This window comes from Danio rerio, chromosome 9 (genome assembly GCF_049306965.1).
Source record: "Danio rerio strain Tuebingen ecotype United States chromosome 9, GRCz12tu, whole genome shotgun sequence".
Classification (NCBI taxonomy): domain Eukaryota; kingdom Metazoa; phylum Chordata; class Actinopteri; order Cypriniformes; family Danionidae; genus Danio; species Danio rerio.
This window is the reverse complement of record NC_133184.1, coordinates 39,580,468-39,595,000: the sequence shown is the minus strand read 5'-3', so window position 1 is coordinate 39,595,000 and position 14,533 is coordinate 39,580,468. Positions and strand designations below refer to the sequence as shown.

The 14,533-nt window shown below is 35.2% G+C and overlaps 1 protein-coding gene across 5 annotated transcripts in view; it reads left to right on the top strand.

Annotated features, from left to right (window-relative positions):
* Positions 1–12,537, top strand: part of adcy5 (adenylate cyclase 5) — a 153,953-nt gene extending 141,416 nt beyond the window's left edge. For 2 of the 5 annotated variants that reach the window (XR_012384995.1, XR_012384994.1), the window contains exons 15-22: positions 354–529; positions 2,319–2,339; positions 2,568–2,697; positions 4,967–5,230; positions 7,293–7,497; positions 7,713–7,837; positions 9,522–10,316; positions 11,544–11,932. Coding sequence is in view for 2 of the 5 variants with exons in the window: in NM_001171585.3 (NP_001165056.1) it covers positions 354–529; positions 2,319–2,339; positions 2,568–2,697; positions 4,967–5,230; positions 7,293–7,497; positions 7,713–7,837; positions 9,522–9,650 (1,050 nt within the window). In the remaining 3 variants the exon portion in view is untranslated. 5 annotated transcript variants of the gene reach the window in all.
* Positions 12,538–14,533: the final 1,996 nt, after the last annotated feature.

Here is a 14,533-nt window from a genome sequence, read left to right as displayed (position 1 = left end):
GAGCATTTGTGCATCTCAGAGAAACACTGCTGTTTTATGTTCCTTAATTAATTTGTTTTCCAACTTTTATTTGTAAAGACATTGCTTAATTTCTAAATAATTGCTTGTTCAGAAAAAAATATAAAAACAGTGTAAATAAACTACCACAGATTCAAGTTAACAGTAACAGGAACAGTACCAGGCTCTAAAAGCCAGCCTGACTATTTTTTCTGGATTTTGATCCCTTCCTGCATATTTTTTTCAAGGGTGTCTTTTTAGGCTCTGCTTGTCTTTTGATAAATCATACATGGAATATTTTAAAAGGAAAGTAAAAGACTGATGTGAATTTTTTTTTTTTTTCTCATCCTCTGCAGTACTTCTCATCATGTGTGCTGCTCAGTTTGCTGGCCTGCTCAGTTTTTCTACAGGTCAGCAGTATCGGTAAACTCTTCCTCATGCTCTTCATTGAGATCCTGTATGTGCTTATCATGGAGGTGCCCGAGGTCAGCCTTTTTGACAATGTGGACCTGCTGGTCATGGCCAATGCCCTGTGAGTATCTGTCTTCATTTTCTTGAATTATTAAAAACATTTACATCAGTATTTAGTTACATTCCTGCAAAAAAAAAAAAATAACAATAATAATAAATAAATAAATATATATATATATATATATATATATATATATATATATATATATATATATATATATATATATAGAAAAGGCTGATCATTTATGCATGTTTTGTGCTGTATTTTAAAAGCTTGTCTTTATTCATACTGAGACCATTATGCATCCAAGCTGTGTTTTGTCCTGTGCTTTTTATGGGTGAATTGGCCCAAATTTAAGGCCCGGCTGAATATTGTCTATTATTTTGCCTAGATTCAAGTTGTGTCTAAATTTATAATGCTCACTACCAAACTTAGTTTTACACCTGGCTCAGGGATGTAACATAGTGAGGGAGACGACACGGTGAAGTGTAATAATAAAAAAAAGATTCATTTAACACAATTGTAAATAATATAATCAAAACATCAGTATCAGTATGTTCAATCAGTGTGAAAAGCAAGTAAATGGATGTGGTACTTGTTGTCAGTGACAGTGCATGGATGCGAAACAAAGCATGGCCAAATTGGAGCGCAGCTCTGACCAACTGCCAAGTGAATGGACAGCGGCCCCGACAAACTCTCTGCCGGGGTTTAAATAAGAGCGCTGACCACAATCTAGAATAAATCAAACACACCGAAACACAAAACGCAGTCCTAACAGTAGTCATATGTTTAATTGATTTCAAAATGCTCATTAGGGCTGAAAATTTGTATTTATTGGTTTTGATAAAAGAGGTAATATTTTAACATTCTGAAATTAGCATTTTAGTTTAAAGTACAAATGAAATCAAAACTAACCATATGATTTTGTTAGCTCACATTACTAGTTTTGTGGTGAACAGTTTATCTGTGCAAGTCATTAATAAAAAAAAGAGGTTTGCCCTTGTAATCTAAAATTAAATAAGTGCACTTCCTGTTTGTTTTCAGTTAAACTCTTAGATGATGTAATTTTGAGGTATTGGGCGTGGCATACTTAAACACACTGGTCCAAATGTCAGTTTTGACAACAAACAGAAATGCGTGGAGGAGGCGTATGTTAGGTTGTAATAACTCTCCTCAAACCCTTTTCCCCATCTTTCTGAATGAAATGCCTACTTTACTACATCTAATCAGCTTGCAGTAGAAAAAACAAGCCACGCTCACTGTTTTCTCATTTAATATTCTGTTTTTCTTGGAACTACATCACAATACCAAAAAAATCTTTTTGATATATACGTTAAAGTGTTGATCTGAAACACACAAATGTTCTGCCTCAGCTTAGGAAGTAATTTTTTGCCAAAACAGAGAGAAAAAAAAATACTTTAAAATAAAGTTACTCAGTTGTAACTTTTGTTGAACTGTTGTATAAAATCAATATCTCATTTGGAATCACACTCATGCACTGATAGTCTGTTTAAAAATGGCACTCTTGGTTGTGTAATTTTTTTAACTGTATTATATTTTATAAATATAAAAACAATTCTCATACAGGGTTATTTTTGCTTTCATATCATGTCTCTAAAACTACATTCTTATAGGCTTAGTTAGACATTGAATGCTTTTGCACTCTCATTTTTTGTTTTTGTTTTTTTCCAGAGTGAATGATATAAATGATAATGCCAGCTCACACATAGTTAAAACAACAGTTAGGATGTTACCATTGATAAATATCACACACCCCTAACTAAGTCTGTCTTGAAGATAAAGTGTTGTGCTCTAACCTAATGCGTTTGCTTTTTCTTTGTGTTCACAGAGCGCCTAACAATGGAACATGGTAAGATTAAATCAGTGAACTGACAGAAATGCCACTGAGCAGCTGTTGCCAGTTGTTTTCATTGCATGCCAATAGAGATTGATGTCTCCTTATGAATATAAATAAAATGATACTGTGATAATATGATGTTACGATTGTTATCTGGTAGCAAATTAACATGCTTTAGTCCATCAATCTTTTGAACTGTAGTGTGAAATTGTTGACGCTTGTGCTTTGTGTCTGTTTTAGTATTGTGGACACCCGGGTTCCTCTAAAGATCGTGACTCCAGTGGTCATCACAGTCTTTGTGCTGGCGCTTTACCTTCATGCACAGCAGGTTGAGTCCACCGCCAGACTCGACTTTCTCTGGAAGTTACAGGTATGTTTTACTTTGTGATGATGTGAATCTTTTGTAAAAGGCTGTTAAATAAAGAAGCCATTTTTCAGGTTCAATTTCCACAGATTTTTTACTACTACTCTTTGTTCTTGTTATTAAGGATTTTTCTGTAGCACTTCTTACTCTGCTGTTCAAAAATTCATTTTTTAAAGGGTCAGTTCACCTAAAAATAAAGATTATATCGTTATTTACTCTCCCTTATGTGTTTCTTAAACCTTTATGAGATTCTTTCTACTGCTAAACATAAAGGATGATATTTTGATGAATGCTGATTTCTGGTACCCATCAACTTCCAATGTAGGAAAAAAATTACTATGGAAGTCAATGGGTACTAGCTTTCGGCATTTTTTTTTTAAATGTCTCCTTTTTTGTTCAACAGAAGAAAATCTTTCACTTTTCATTCTTAATTTTGTATTAATTAGGACTGTTTATAAGTATTTAAAACCAATCTTAACAATTATTTAAATGTGTTTATAAAGAGAACAAATATGCTGTATTATTTAGCATTTATAATAGTATTTTTAATGCTTATTGTTGATACATTTCATATTTCAATGCACATATTGATAAAACATACATCTTTCACTTTGCTTAAAGCCTTCAACTATGACTCTACTATTATATGACTCTCAACTATTATAGTAAGTATAAATAATGAATAGGGCTCTTATGAACAATACAAAACCATTCATTTATTTGAAAGAACAAAATCACTATTAAGTCTTTGTAGCTGTTAATAGCATAACAACAATTTAACATTGCAAACTGCATCTTTATAAATACACTCATGATTACTAATTAATACTTATAAGTCATGTATAATGTGTTTTGAATCTGTGCAGTATAGTGTCCCCTTCACTATACTGGGGCATTAGGACCCACACAGACAGCAGGTTGAGCACCTCCTGCTAGCCTCTCTAAGGGCGTTCTCACACTGTACAGTTGCCTTGAACCAGGCCAAAGCACGCTTGTCCTCCCTCACGTCTCCCCCCGACGGCCCGCACTCACTTTACATTCGGGCCTGGGCATGCTTAAGTCATCGATGATGCACTAGTCAGCAGCGTTCTGGCTCAGCAGTGGAGATTTCTTTAGTTATGTCGTTTGTCATGCAGTGACATGCAGTCAAATATTTTGCCGAACAGGTCAGCCGCTTTTGACGCTCATAAACAATCATAAAGTCCTCGTGCTGCAGGAGTTAGGAGGTTTGCTAAAGGTGTGCAGCTTTCGTGTCTAGTGAGGGGTTTGCGTCTTTAACCTATGACAGTTTGCATTCACTAAACAGTAAGAATGATTAATAAGTCCATATGAAACAGTCCCTTAAAAGTCACGTCTCGCTTTCAGTTTCGGGCTTAGGTGCGCTTTGCACTCACACACAAACGTACCGTGCCAAAGCCCAAGTGAATCACACTCAGGCACACCTCTTCCAACCGGGCCAGGGCCGGCCAAGTGAACCGTGCCTGAGCCCGATTCAGCGCACACATACTTCTAAAACAATCCAGGAAACGTGCCTGGGCACGGTTAGGATAGCATAGTGTAAGTAGGCCCTAACACCACTTCCAACAGCAACCTAGTTTTCCCATGTGGTCTCACATCCAGTTACTGACAAAGCTCAGCCCTGCTTAGCTTCAGGGATTAACCAGTCTTGGGCTGCAGGGTGATATGGCTGTGGCATTATAAACTTGAGTTTCATAGAAAATGTTACCAGAAGTCGGCGCCAGTGGTGTAGTGGTTAGTGCGTCGACACATGCACTCCAGTGCTCGCGGCGACCCGGGTTCGATTCCGCCTCGCGGTCCTATGCCGATCCTTCCCCTCTCTCTGCTCCCCATGCTTTCCTGTCTATTCTCTACTGTCCTTTCAAAAATAAAGGTGAAAACCCCTAAAAAATAATTATAAAAAAAAAAAAAAAACCTGAACCAGAAACCAGAAACTCATATTAGTTTTAAACATTTTTTTGTTTTTGGATGAACTATCCTTTAATTTTTTTTTTCTAAGAAAGCATTAAATTGTCTAAACTTTTTAATAAAAATCCTTTGAACTGTTACAGTAGAGTTCATTTAAAGGCTGATCAACTCTTTTAAATGTGATTTATTTTAAGTGTCGAAGTTTGTACTGTATGTAGATTTTTGCTCATTTTTGTAACTGCAGTCATTTTGTTGGTGCAAAAAGGAGCATTTACTCTATCTAGTTGCTTAGTCTAAATATAGTTTTTTATTTGTAGCATAAAATGTTTTTGTGTTTTTGTCTTTGTAGGCCACAGAAGAAAAGGAGGAGATGGAAGAACTTCAGGCTTACAATCGTCGGCTTCTTCACAACATCTTGCCCAAAGATGTGGCTGCACACTTTCTGGCCCGCGAGCGGAGGAATGACGAGCTGTACTACCAGTCGTGTGAATGTGTGGCTGTCATGTTTGCCTCCATCAGCAACTTTTCCGAGTTCTACGTGGAGTTGGAGGCCAATAATGAAGGTGTTGAATGCTTGAGACTTCTCAACGAGATCATCGCTGACTTTGACGAGGTACAGTACAGCAGATCTTTCATAAATATTTGAGCTTGATCCTGTACACTTGCTTTATGCTAGAATTTCTCATTTTGAAGCATTTCTGATTCTGAAAAATATATGTAAACGCTGTAAATAAACTTAAAATAGACCAATCTATCTTTATTTGCAACTGAATACAAAACAAAAATTACAGTATGCTTAGACTTGAAGGAAATGGTTATGTAAGTATTTTTTAAAGAATATTCGAAGACTGGGGTGCCTAATCCTGTTCCTGGAGATCTATCTTCCTGCAGAGTTCAGCTGCAACCTTGATCAAATCAAATACACGTCTTTTAATTACCAAGTGCCCCTTTAGATCATACTTAGTTAATTTAGTTGAGTTTGAACAGGGTCAGAGCTAAATTTTGCAGGTAGGCAGATCTTCAGGAACCGGATTGACATCCCTGGTCTAAGAGGTCCATACTTAGAGTATCCCTCAATTGACTCAGCCAATTCAAGACAAAGACAATTTTTTTCTACAATTAAAATTTCATAAGAACAAATAATGGCTATCATGCATTTTTACTTTGATTTACAGATGACAGGCACCAAATTATTCTTTGTAACAATTTTTATATACCATTATTTGTCTTAGTATCTTTCAAACCACTTGTTTTACTTATTTTACATACATTTTTCTTTAAATAATATTATTTTATCCAAATTTTGGAATAATTTGATGAGGTTATTTGAAGCAGTAGACGCATTGTTTGCATTTAATGTTTTATATGTAAAATCAGTTTAATAATATTGACACCAAAATGGGATGTCTCGCCTTTTTTTTACCCTTGACCTTTTTTTTTCTCAATGCGTTTGGATTATATTGTTTCTCAATTAGGCTTATCATGATATCTATTTTTTGTCAAATGAATTGCACCAAAATATATTGCGAGAAATATATATTTTTGTCATCTTAAAACCATTTTATGCCACTCATTAATTAATGCCAGAATGACAATATAATATAGCATTATAATGCATGTACAGTTTTTCAAAGAACACGTGATATTTATTTCTTAAGAATATTTAATTTAATTAAAGTCATTTTAACAATTTAATAAGTAGGCATTGGAATCAGAATGTGAAAATGTCTGTCCTAAACAAATAAATAATAATAATAATGATATACAGTTGAAGTCAGAATTAATAGTCCCTCTTTGATTTTCTTTTTTCTTTTTTTAACTATTTCCCAAAAGATATTTATCAGAGCAAGAATATTTTCACAGCATGGCTGATAATATTTTTTTCTTCTGGAGACAGTCTTTTTTGTTTTATTTTGACTAGAATAAAAGCAGTTTTAATTTTTTTAAAATCCATTTTAGGTCAAAATTATTAGCCCCTTTAAGCTATATATTTTTTGATTGACTACAGAACAAACCATTGTTATACAATAACTTGCCTAGTTAACCTTATTAACCCAGTTAAGCTTTTAATCACCACTTTAAGCTGTATAGAAGTGTCTTGAATCTTCTCTTAAACAGAAATTGGGAGGGGGGGGGGGGTAAACGGGGGCTAATAATTGGGTGGGGCTAATAATTCTGACTTTAACTGTATGTTAATAAAAAAGTGCAAGGTAATTATAGGTCAATTGAACTAGACAAAAATAACAGATCCCAGATGAAAATGTACTAAAGTAATTTAAAATAAATAGACCATACGGACACTAACACCTCCAATAGAGATCAGCTAAAATTTTGCTCATGTTGTTTTGTCTTTTGTATGGGCGATTATATATTGCATCACCAAAAACGATTGATGTCATGGCCATGTGTTGTGCGATAAGTCTATGTTGTTCATTGTGACAGGCCTATTCTCAATAGGAGTGTACTGTAGAAAAACCTATCGAAATAACATTTAATTCAGTTCTTTTTTGTTTTCACATTAAACATGTAGTTGATTTGGTATTTGTTTCAAATTAGATTTGTGTGTGAAACTGAGCCTGCATTTTTCCAACCTTCTTGTTTTCTTTCTTAAACGTAATAACTCCTTAATAACTCCTCATTAATGGTGGAATCCATCATTTCATTTCTTCTTGCAGATCATTAGTGAGGATCAGTTCCGTCAACTAGAAAAGATCAAAACCATCGGCAGCACCTACATGGCTGCTTCTGGGCTTAATGACTCCACTTATGATAAAGCAGGAAGGTCACACATTCGCGCTCTAGCCGACTACGCCATGCGCCTCATGGACCAGATGAAGTACATCAATGAGCACTCTTTCAATAACTTCAAAATGAAGATCGGTGAGGATCTGACTATGTGAATAACCAACACATTTGAGCAGTTAGATGATTATTCTGTCTTTTATTTTTTTGTTATTTTATGAAACAGACATGTTATCCTTTTTTAAAGTTTTTTTTTTTGTAGCAAGCAATTCTGTAGGATTACAGTGGTCTGTCAGATGAGAAATGACCAGAATATATTTTACTGTTTTTAAATGAAAAACATTCTTCTGTAGGTCTCAACATGGGTCCTGTTGTGGCTGGAGTCATAGGAGCTCGTAAACCACAATATGACATATGGGGGAATACTGTGAATGTAGCCAGCCGTATGGACAGCACTGGGGTACCTGAGAGAATACAGGTGAGATTCATGGTCTGTGCAATTTGTGCAGATCAGTGTTTATGCACACACCGACCACTTTGTTAGGTACACCTGTCCAACTCTACTGTACATCTATAAACGCACAACATATCCAACCTTGAGGCGGATGAGCTACAGCAGCAGAAGACCACACCGGGTCCCAATCCTGTCACCTGAGAAAAGGAAACTCGGATGGTAGGGTCAGAATTTGAGATCAACAACATGAAAGCATGCATCCATTCTGCCTCGTATCACTGATTCAGGCTGGTGGTGGTGGTGTAATGGTGTGGGGGATATTTTCTTGGCACACTTTGGGTCCATTAGTACCAATTGAGCATCATGTCAACGCCACAGCCAACTTAGGTATTGCTGCTAACCATGTACATCCCTTTATAACCACAGTGTACCCATCTTCTATTGCTACTTCCACCAGGATAACGAGCCATGTCATAAAGCGTGAATCTTCTCAGACTGGTTTCTTGAACATGACAATGAGTTCACTTTACTCAAATGGCCTCCAGGGTCAACAGATCTCAATCCAAAAGAGCTCCTTTGGGATGTGGTGGAACGGGAGATTTGATTCATGGATGTGCAGCCGACAAATCTGCAGCAACTGCGTGATGCTATCATGTCAATAGGGACCAAAATTGACTGAAGCATCTTAGAGATGTTGCCAAAGTTTGTCTGGATTTAGTTTGTCTCAGTTTATGTTTCTTCATGTTGTTCCAGACAGACTAATGATCAGATCAGATCTCTGTGTGGAGCACAGGCTATTGTCAGACTTCTTGTGCAGAAAATAGTCTGACTTTATAATTACAATGACCAAAATAATGTTTGGAAATGTAAATTCATATTTCAAACCAACATGGAAAATATAGAAATAACTGACTTTAAACCATAGGTCTCAAACTCGCAGCTCTGCACAGTTTTGCGCCAACCCTAATCAAACACGGCTGATGCAACTAATCAAGGTGTTCAAGACTACGACTATTAAGCAGATGTGAGTTGGAGCTGGTTGGAGCTAAACTATGCAGAGTTGTGGCCCTCCATGAGTTTGATGCCATTGCATTGCTTTTTTTTTTGGGGGGGGGGGGGGGGGGGGGGGGTGAAAAATACCAGTGGGCTAAGACTTTTTCACAGTACTGTATGTTTGAGTTACTGGTAGGGCCTGACAGAACCTGTAGACATTTTTTGCTATTTCTATGGAGAATTTCGTTAAAAATCTGTTTATTTGTATTCATAATTTATATTAACATTAATTTATATTGTTTGTTTATTGTTTTTTTTTTTTTTACTGTTTTTTACACTTCAAGATAAAGTTGCCCACACATTTTGACTACTAGCCACAGATAATCTCCTCTATTGCATACTTTCTCCGTGATATCTAATTATACAGATTGCTGATCTTCCCTGTTCACTGTTTACAATTTTATGACCCACCCTTAACTCAGAAGCTCGTATATCTTATACTGTATACTATATTATATAGTTTGTTGCAAATTCTCTGAAGGACTTTCATATCCAATTTCTGACTCAAAAAACTTGAATTTATGATAATTCAGATAAGCATGTGAAGATTTTCACTAGTGCTAGTTTTTTCACTAGTGCTTGAAGTTTAACATTCTGCTTAACATACCGTTCAGTTAACAAATGCTCATGTGCCCTTATTTTCTCTGTGTTTCAGGTCACAACGGACCTTTACCAGGTTCTCAGCTCCTATAACTATACACTGGAGTACAGGGGCGTTGTCAAAGTGAAAGGCAAAGGCGAAATGATGACCTACTTCCTAAACGGAGGACCCAATAACAGTTAACCCTCAGTGTCTGACCTTCAGAACATTATTAAGATGTCACAAGGAGGAGATGCTGTTGGCCAAGCTGTTGAGACGGTCATCCTTCTGGACCAATCGCAATAGGATTTGTTCAGAACCAGTCGTCACTCAGTCCAAGAGTGGCCTCTTTGCACACTGAGACTTCCTATAGGATTAACGGAGGCTTTGCCTCCTTTATTTAAGGTATGGAACAGCTCAGAAATGATTCATCCTCAGAGACCAAAGAAACAAAGGAATCTCAAGGCATACAAAGCAGTTCTCCCGGTCTTATATTCCTTATTTTGCCAAGAGAGGACAGATGCACCGCGTTCTCTGCACCTGGCTTTGGCTCTCTCAGGTTTGGCTCTCTCGGGTTTGACTGCGATCATACTCCACCGACTGGCCCTGGTGGCTCCAAAACGAAACTGCATGAAAACACTGAAGCCAATATACCTGTAAAACACACGTTTTATGTGTATATGATTCGTCAGTGTATGTAAAGAGTTCTGTTTTACGGTCCTGTTGCATTCAACACTGTCTAGGTGATATCACAATAGATAAAGATATCACAATGAGCTAATATATGGTAGGAGGCCATAGTGAGCACAGCAGCTCCACAAGCCCTTTATGGTATTCCGACTTTTGCTGCAGCAACTGTGGTTGTTACAGGTACGTTGATAGTGTTACCTCCAAGAGATCTAGAGTTAGATGAAGCCTTGTTCATGCCGCCAGTGACTTTTCAACAATAGGATCTAGCAAGGTCCAATGATGGATTCATTGTTGGAATTTAGAGTAACTTGATGGAGCCTGTCGATCTGAATCATCTGGACTGAAGTGTGTGCTTGCAATCACCAGTTTCATGTCTCTTACCACATTCAGGGACAGTATTACATATTAAGAAACCATGTGTATTATATGACAGTTAAGCGTGTGCATAACAGCCACGTCTGAGATTTCATTACAAACAGCTGCCAACAATGACTAAGAGCACACACTGATCTTTTTATTGATCTTCAGTATGATTCATAATGCAGTTACAACTTAAATGCAACTTATTTCATTACAAATTGTTTATTTTTATAAGCATAAACTAATTTGATGTCAACAAGGAATGAAATTGAGCAAGCTTTGAGCCGAAGTGTAAATGTTGATGGCAAAGTCACTTCCTGCATGACCAGGGCTTGAGACTGCTGATTTGTGTTTCAAACACAAATTGACATTCACAAAACTGCACACAAACACTGCTCTACACTGAAGACACTATAAGGACAGAGGAAAATGGCCAGATATGGCTGATTTTGTATTTTTAACATTTTATATTTTGACTCCAAAAGCCAAACTGTCAAAGCTATTTTAGAATATATATTTTGTACATTAATATATTAGAATGATGTCTATATATACACACACACACACACACACCAGTGTTTAATATATATATATATATATATATATATATATATATATATATATATATATATATATATATATATATATAATAAGCACCTGAAACACTATAGTCCTGCACATTTGAACAGGAGGGAAAGGTGTCTATAAATGATCAGTCACTACTTTTCTGCCACTGCATCCATTTGTATGAAATCAGAGCTCGCTTGTAACCAAGTAAGCATATAATATGTTTGGCCTTTCTCCAAAAAAGGGTTTCTGTATCCTGTCAAGTACAATGCAATGTAATTGTGAGTAGAAAATGGATGTGCAGGAGGCAAAATGGCAAGTGAGTGTTTTAAAACAGCCACAGTTGTTTAAATCTTGGCAAACACATCTGCAAATATTGATTTTCGCCTTGTGTTTATGGTGCAAGAGGGACAACGAGTTTGTATCCTGTTGGGATGTTTCTCTGTTATCCACTAATCTTCACCATTTTTTGCACTGCAGCTCGACCAGCAATCCCTTCCCTCTCAGTTTGATGGTACGACCCAATGAATGTCCGTTTTCTCCAATGAGGCCTTTGTATGTAAAGAATCAGAGCTTGTACACAAAATGTATAGAGTTCTCCATAAAGTGACATGTTTTTTGTTTTTCTTTTTGCTTTAACTGTTTCAGATCTTCAGTATACATCCAGATATGGCTATGATGTAATGTGTTGGGGGGAAAAATCTACATTTCCTTCCTCAGAGGTGTTATAAAAAGATAAAGTATATTTGGTCCTGTTCTACAGTCTTAAACTTGGACTCATCAGGGCTTCCAGAATCATTTCAGTCTTTATTTTCCTAATCAGTGCCATTTTCTTGCCAGCAATTTTAAAAATAAAATATCTGGTTGAATGTTTTTGTATTTTTAGTCATCATAATGATAATACGAGCTTTTAGTGCTAGATGACAGTCATGTGCTGCTTTTGCTATACGCTAAAGGTGAAGTGTGTAGTTTTAGCGCCACAACACACGCTCCCTTTCCACCATTGGTCACACATTAATTTAATCCCTCCCCCAAACTCACGCCATTGGTTAGGCCAGTGTTATCTTGTGTTGGTCGAGATTCTCAACTCAAACAAACATTTTTGGTTTTAACAGCGACACAAGCAGGATATAAGTTGAAATTGGCGGCTTGTATGTCTCTCTACACGTTTAAGAAGAAGAAGAACGTATTTTAACATAAAAAAACATTACACACTTCAACTTTAGTTCACTTTCTTTGTGTTTGTAATCCAAACGAAAGCACGGAGGTAAGACGTCAAGCAAATACCACACGTTTTCTGTCCTGCTGATTATACAGACATTTAATATTTCAGTGGAGCTTCACCGGGTTATCCTTGCTTATGTCAAAACTCAATGCTGTTTTTTTACGTCCAAATAAACTATTATAACATTAAACTAATTTTGAAATTACTTTGATTATAACGTTAGTGTTTGCGACGAAACTGAAATACGCCTTCATGTTTTTTTTTCTATGTAACGTTAACCTAAACTATTCTTTAATTAATTAGTAACGTTATTTGAGTTTACATTTTTTAAAATTAGTTTTATGTGGTTCATACATTTTAAATGGAGAATAGTACCGGTGATCTGTCGATTTGTCCTTCTTTGTCAGATTGTCCTACCTCACATACTTTTTAAAAATGTATTTATTAAATTTTTTTTATTGAATACAAGAATAACATGCATTGAAGAAAAAATAAAATAAAAACATTAAGAAAGAAGAAAAAAAGATTATCATAAGCTAATAAACTTATTATCAAGCTTAAGAGATTCAATAATGAAAAAAATTTCAACAAGGAAAATATTAAATCTAGCTATTTCCTTTAGGAACTTATTTTTAAATATTAAAAATTTACAGTGTAACACAAAAATACTAAGATTGAAAGCATGATCCTTACCTGAGAAATACAGAAATATATCTTTTAAAGACAAATTTAAAGGATGATCAATAAAATATAAAATAATGTTGTTCCAAAGAAGTTTAACGTGAATGCAACAATAGAATAAGTGAAATAAAGTCTCTTCATTGTACTTTGCAGAAAGTACATTAATTAGATATATCAAAATAATTAGCAATTTGGGAATTTGTAGTATATACTTCATGCAAAACCTTAAAATGTATCTGTTATTTTGTTGGACATGCTGAATTTTTCAGATAATAACCATGCTCTCTTCCATTGAATGCTGTCAGAAAAATTGGTCCAGAAAAATTGACATCTTGGGGAGGTATAAACAGAGTAATGTAACAACAGTCTGACATTTCTGTTGTCGCATTTTTTATCAAAAAACAAAAAAAAAGACTCCATCCAAAAAAAGTTAAGGCATAATTGTTGTCCTCTCATTAAAGTAAAGAAAGACCTACCTCCCATTCAAAGAGTAGGTAGCACATTTTGATGATGTAATTTGCTACTCCTCAGATATTGCTACTGATATTGCTAAAAAGTCAGGACACAAGGGCTCTCAAGTTTAAAATAAACAATAAAATAGTCAAATAAATAATCAAACCATTTACATTTGCACGTCAAATTGTGCTTGTATAGGAACTCGTTTTTGATTGGCCTTTCTTTTGATGTCTATTTTTGTATTTCAGATGATTACGGACAGTTGGACAGTGAGATGATTATCTAAAGGTAGAGACTTTTACTTTGATGTACTTTTTGTAGATAACTGACCAACAAAAAATACATTAAAATTAAGACACAAATTATACCAAATGAAATTTGTTAAAAAATAGCATTTTACCAACAAATCTGGCAATATGAAGTGCTCAAAAAATTGTTTCAATGTTTCCTGTTGCTATTTATTTTTGGGTCTTCTCAGATAACAATCCAAAGTAATTCAAAATTTCACTTTGTAAGTTGTTCTTTTTGAGAGATTGTCGCTAATAAGTAGTATTAACAGGAACAAAAATGAACCGATTCAGATGTGCATTTGAACTGAAGCATTAGAAAATGTGCAATAGGTGACCATAAAAGGTTTGAATTCTACACAGTTTTGCCTTAAAGGCCTCAACAGACTATTTAAATAAAATGGTTTATTGTTACACAAACGTGTGAGCATTTTAGTGACTTTTTCACATGCGACATTATGTATTGTAATATACTGGTTAACCGTACAGACAATACAAATATTACTTTTTTTTGCAACGAGAAATCAGAGAATTTTAAAGAAATATAATAATGGTAAAGCAAATAACAGACCATGAGAAAGAAAAAGAAGTAACAATCATAAATAAAAAATAAATAAAAGGGCACATGAAAATAATCTTCATAAATTTCTTTTTATCAGACTTTGAAATGGATTTCAAGTACAGTGCCAATTCTTGTTTAAAAAAATTTGGTTCACATCGAGTATATTTACATTTATGTATCGTAAACAAACTTTGTCATTTTTTAAAATAGCCAATAACTGCATTTGGAATATTACATTAAATGGCCAGAGGGTGGCAGC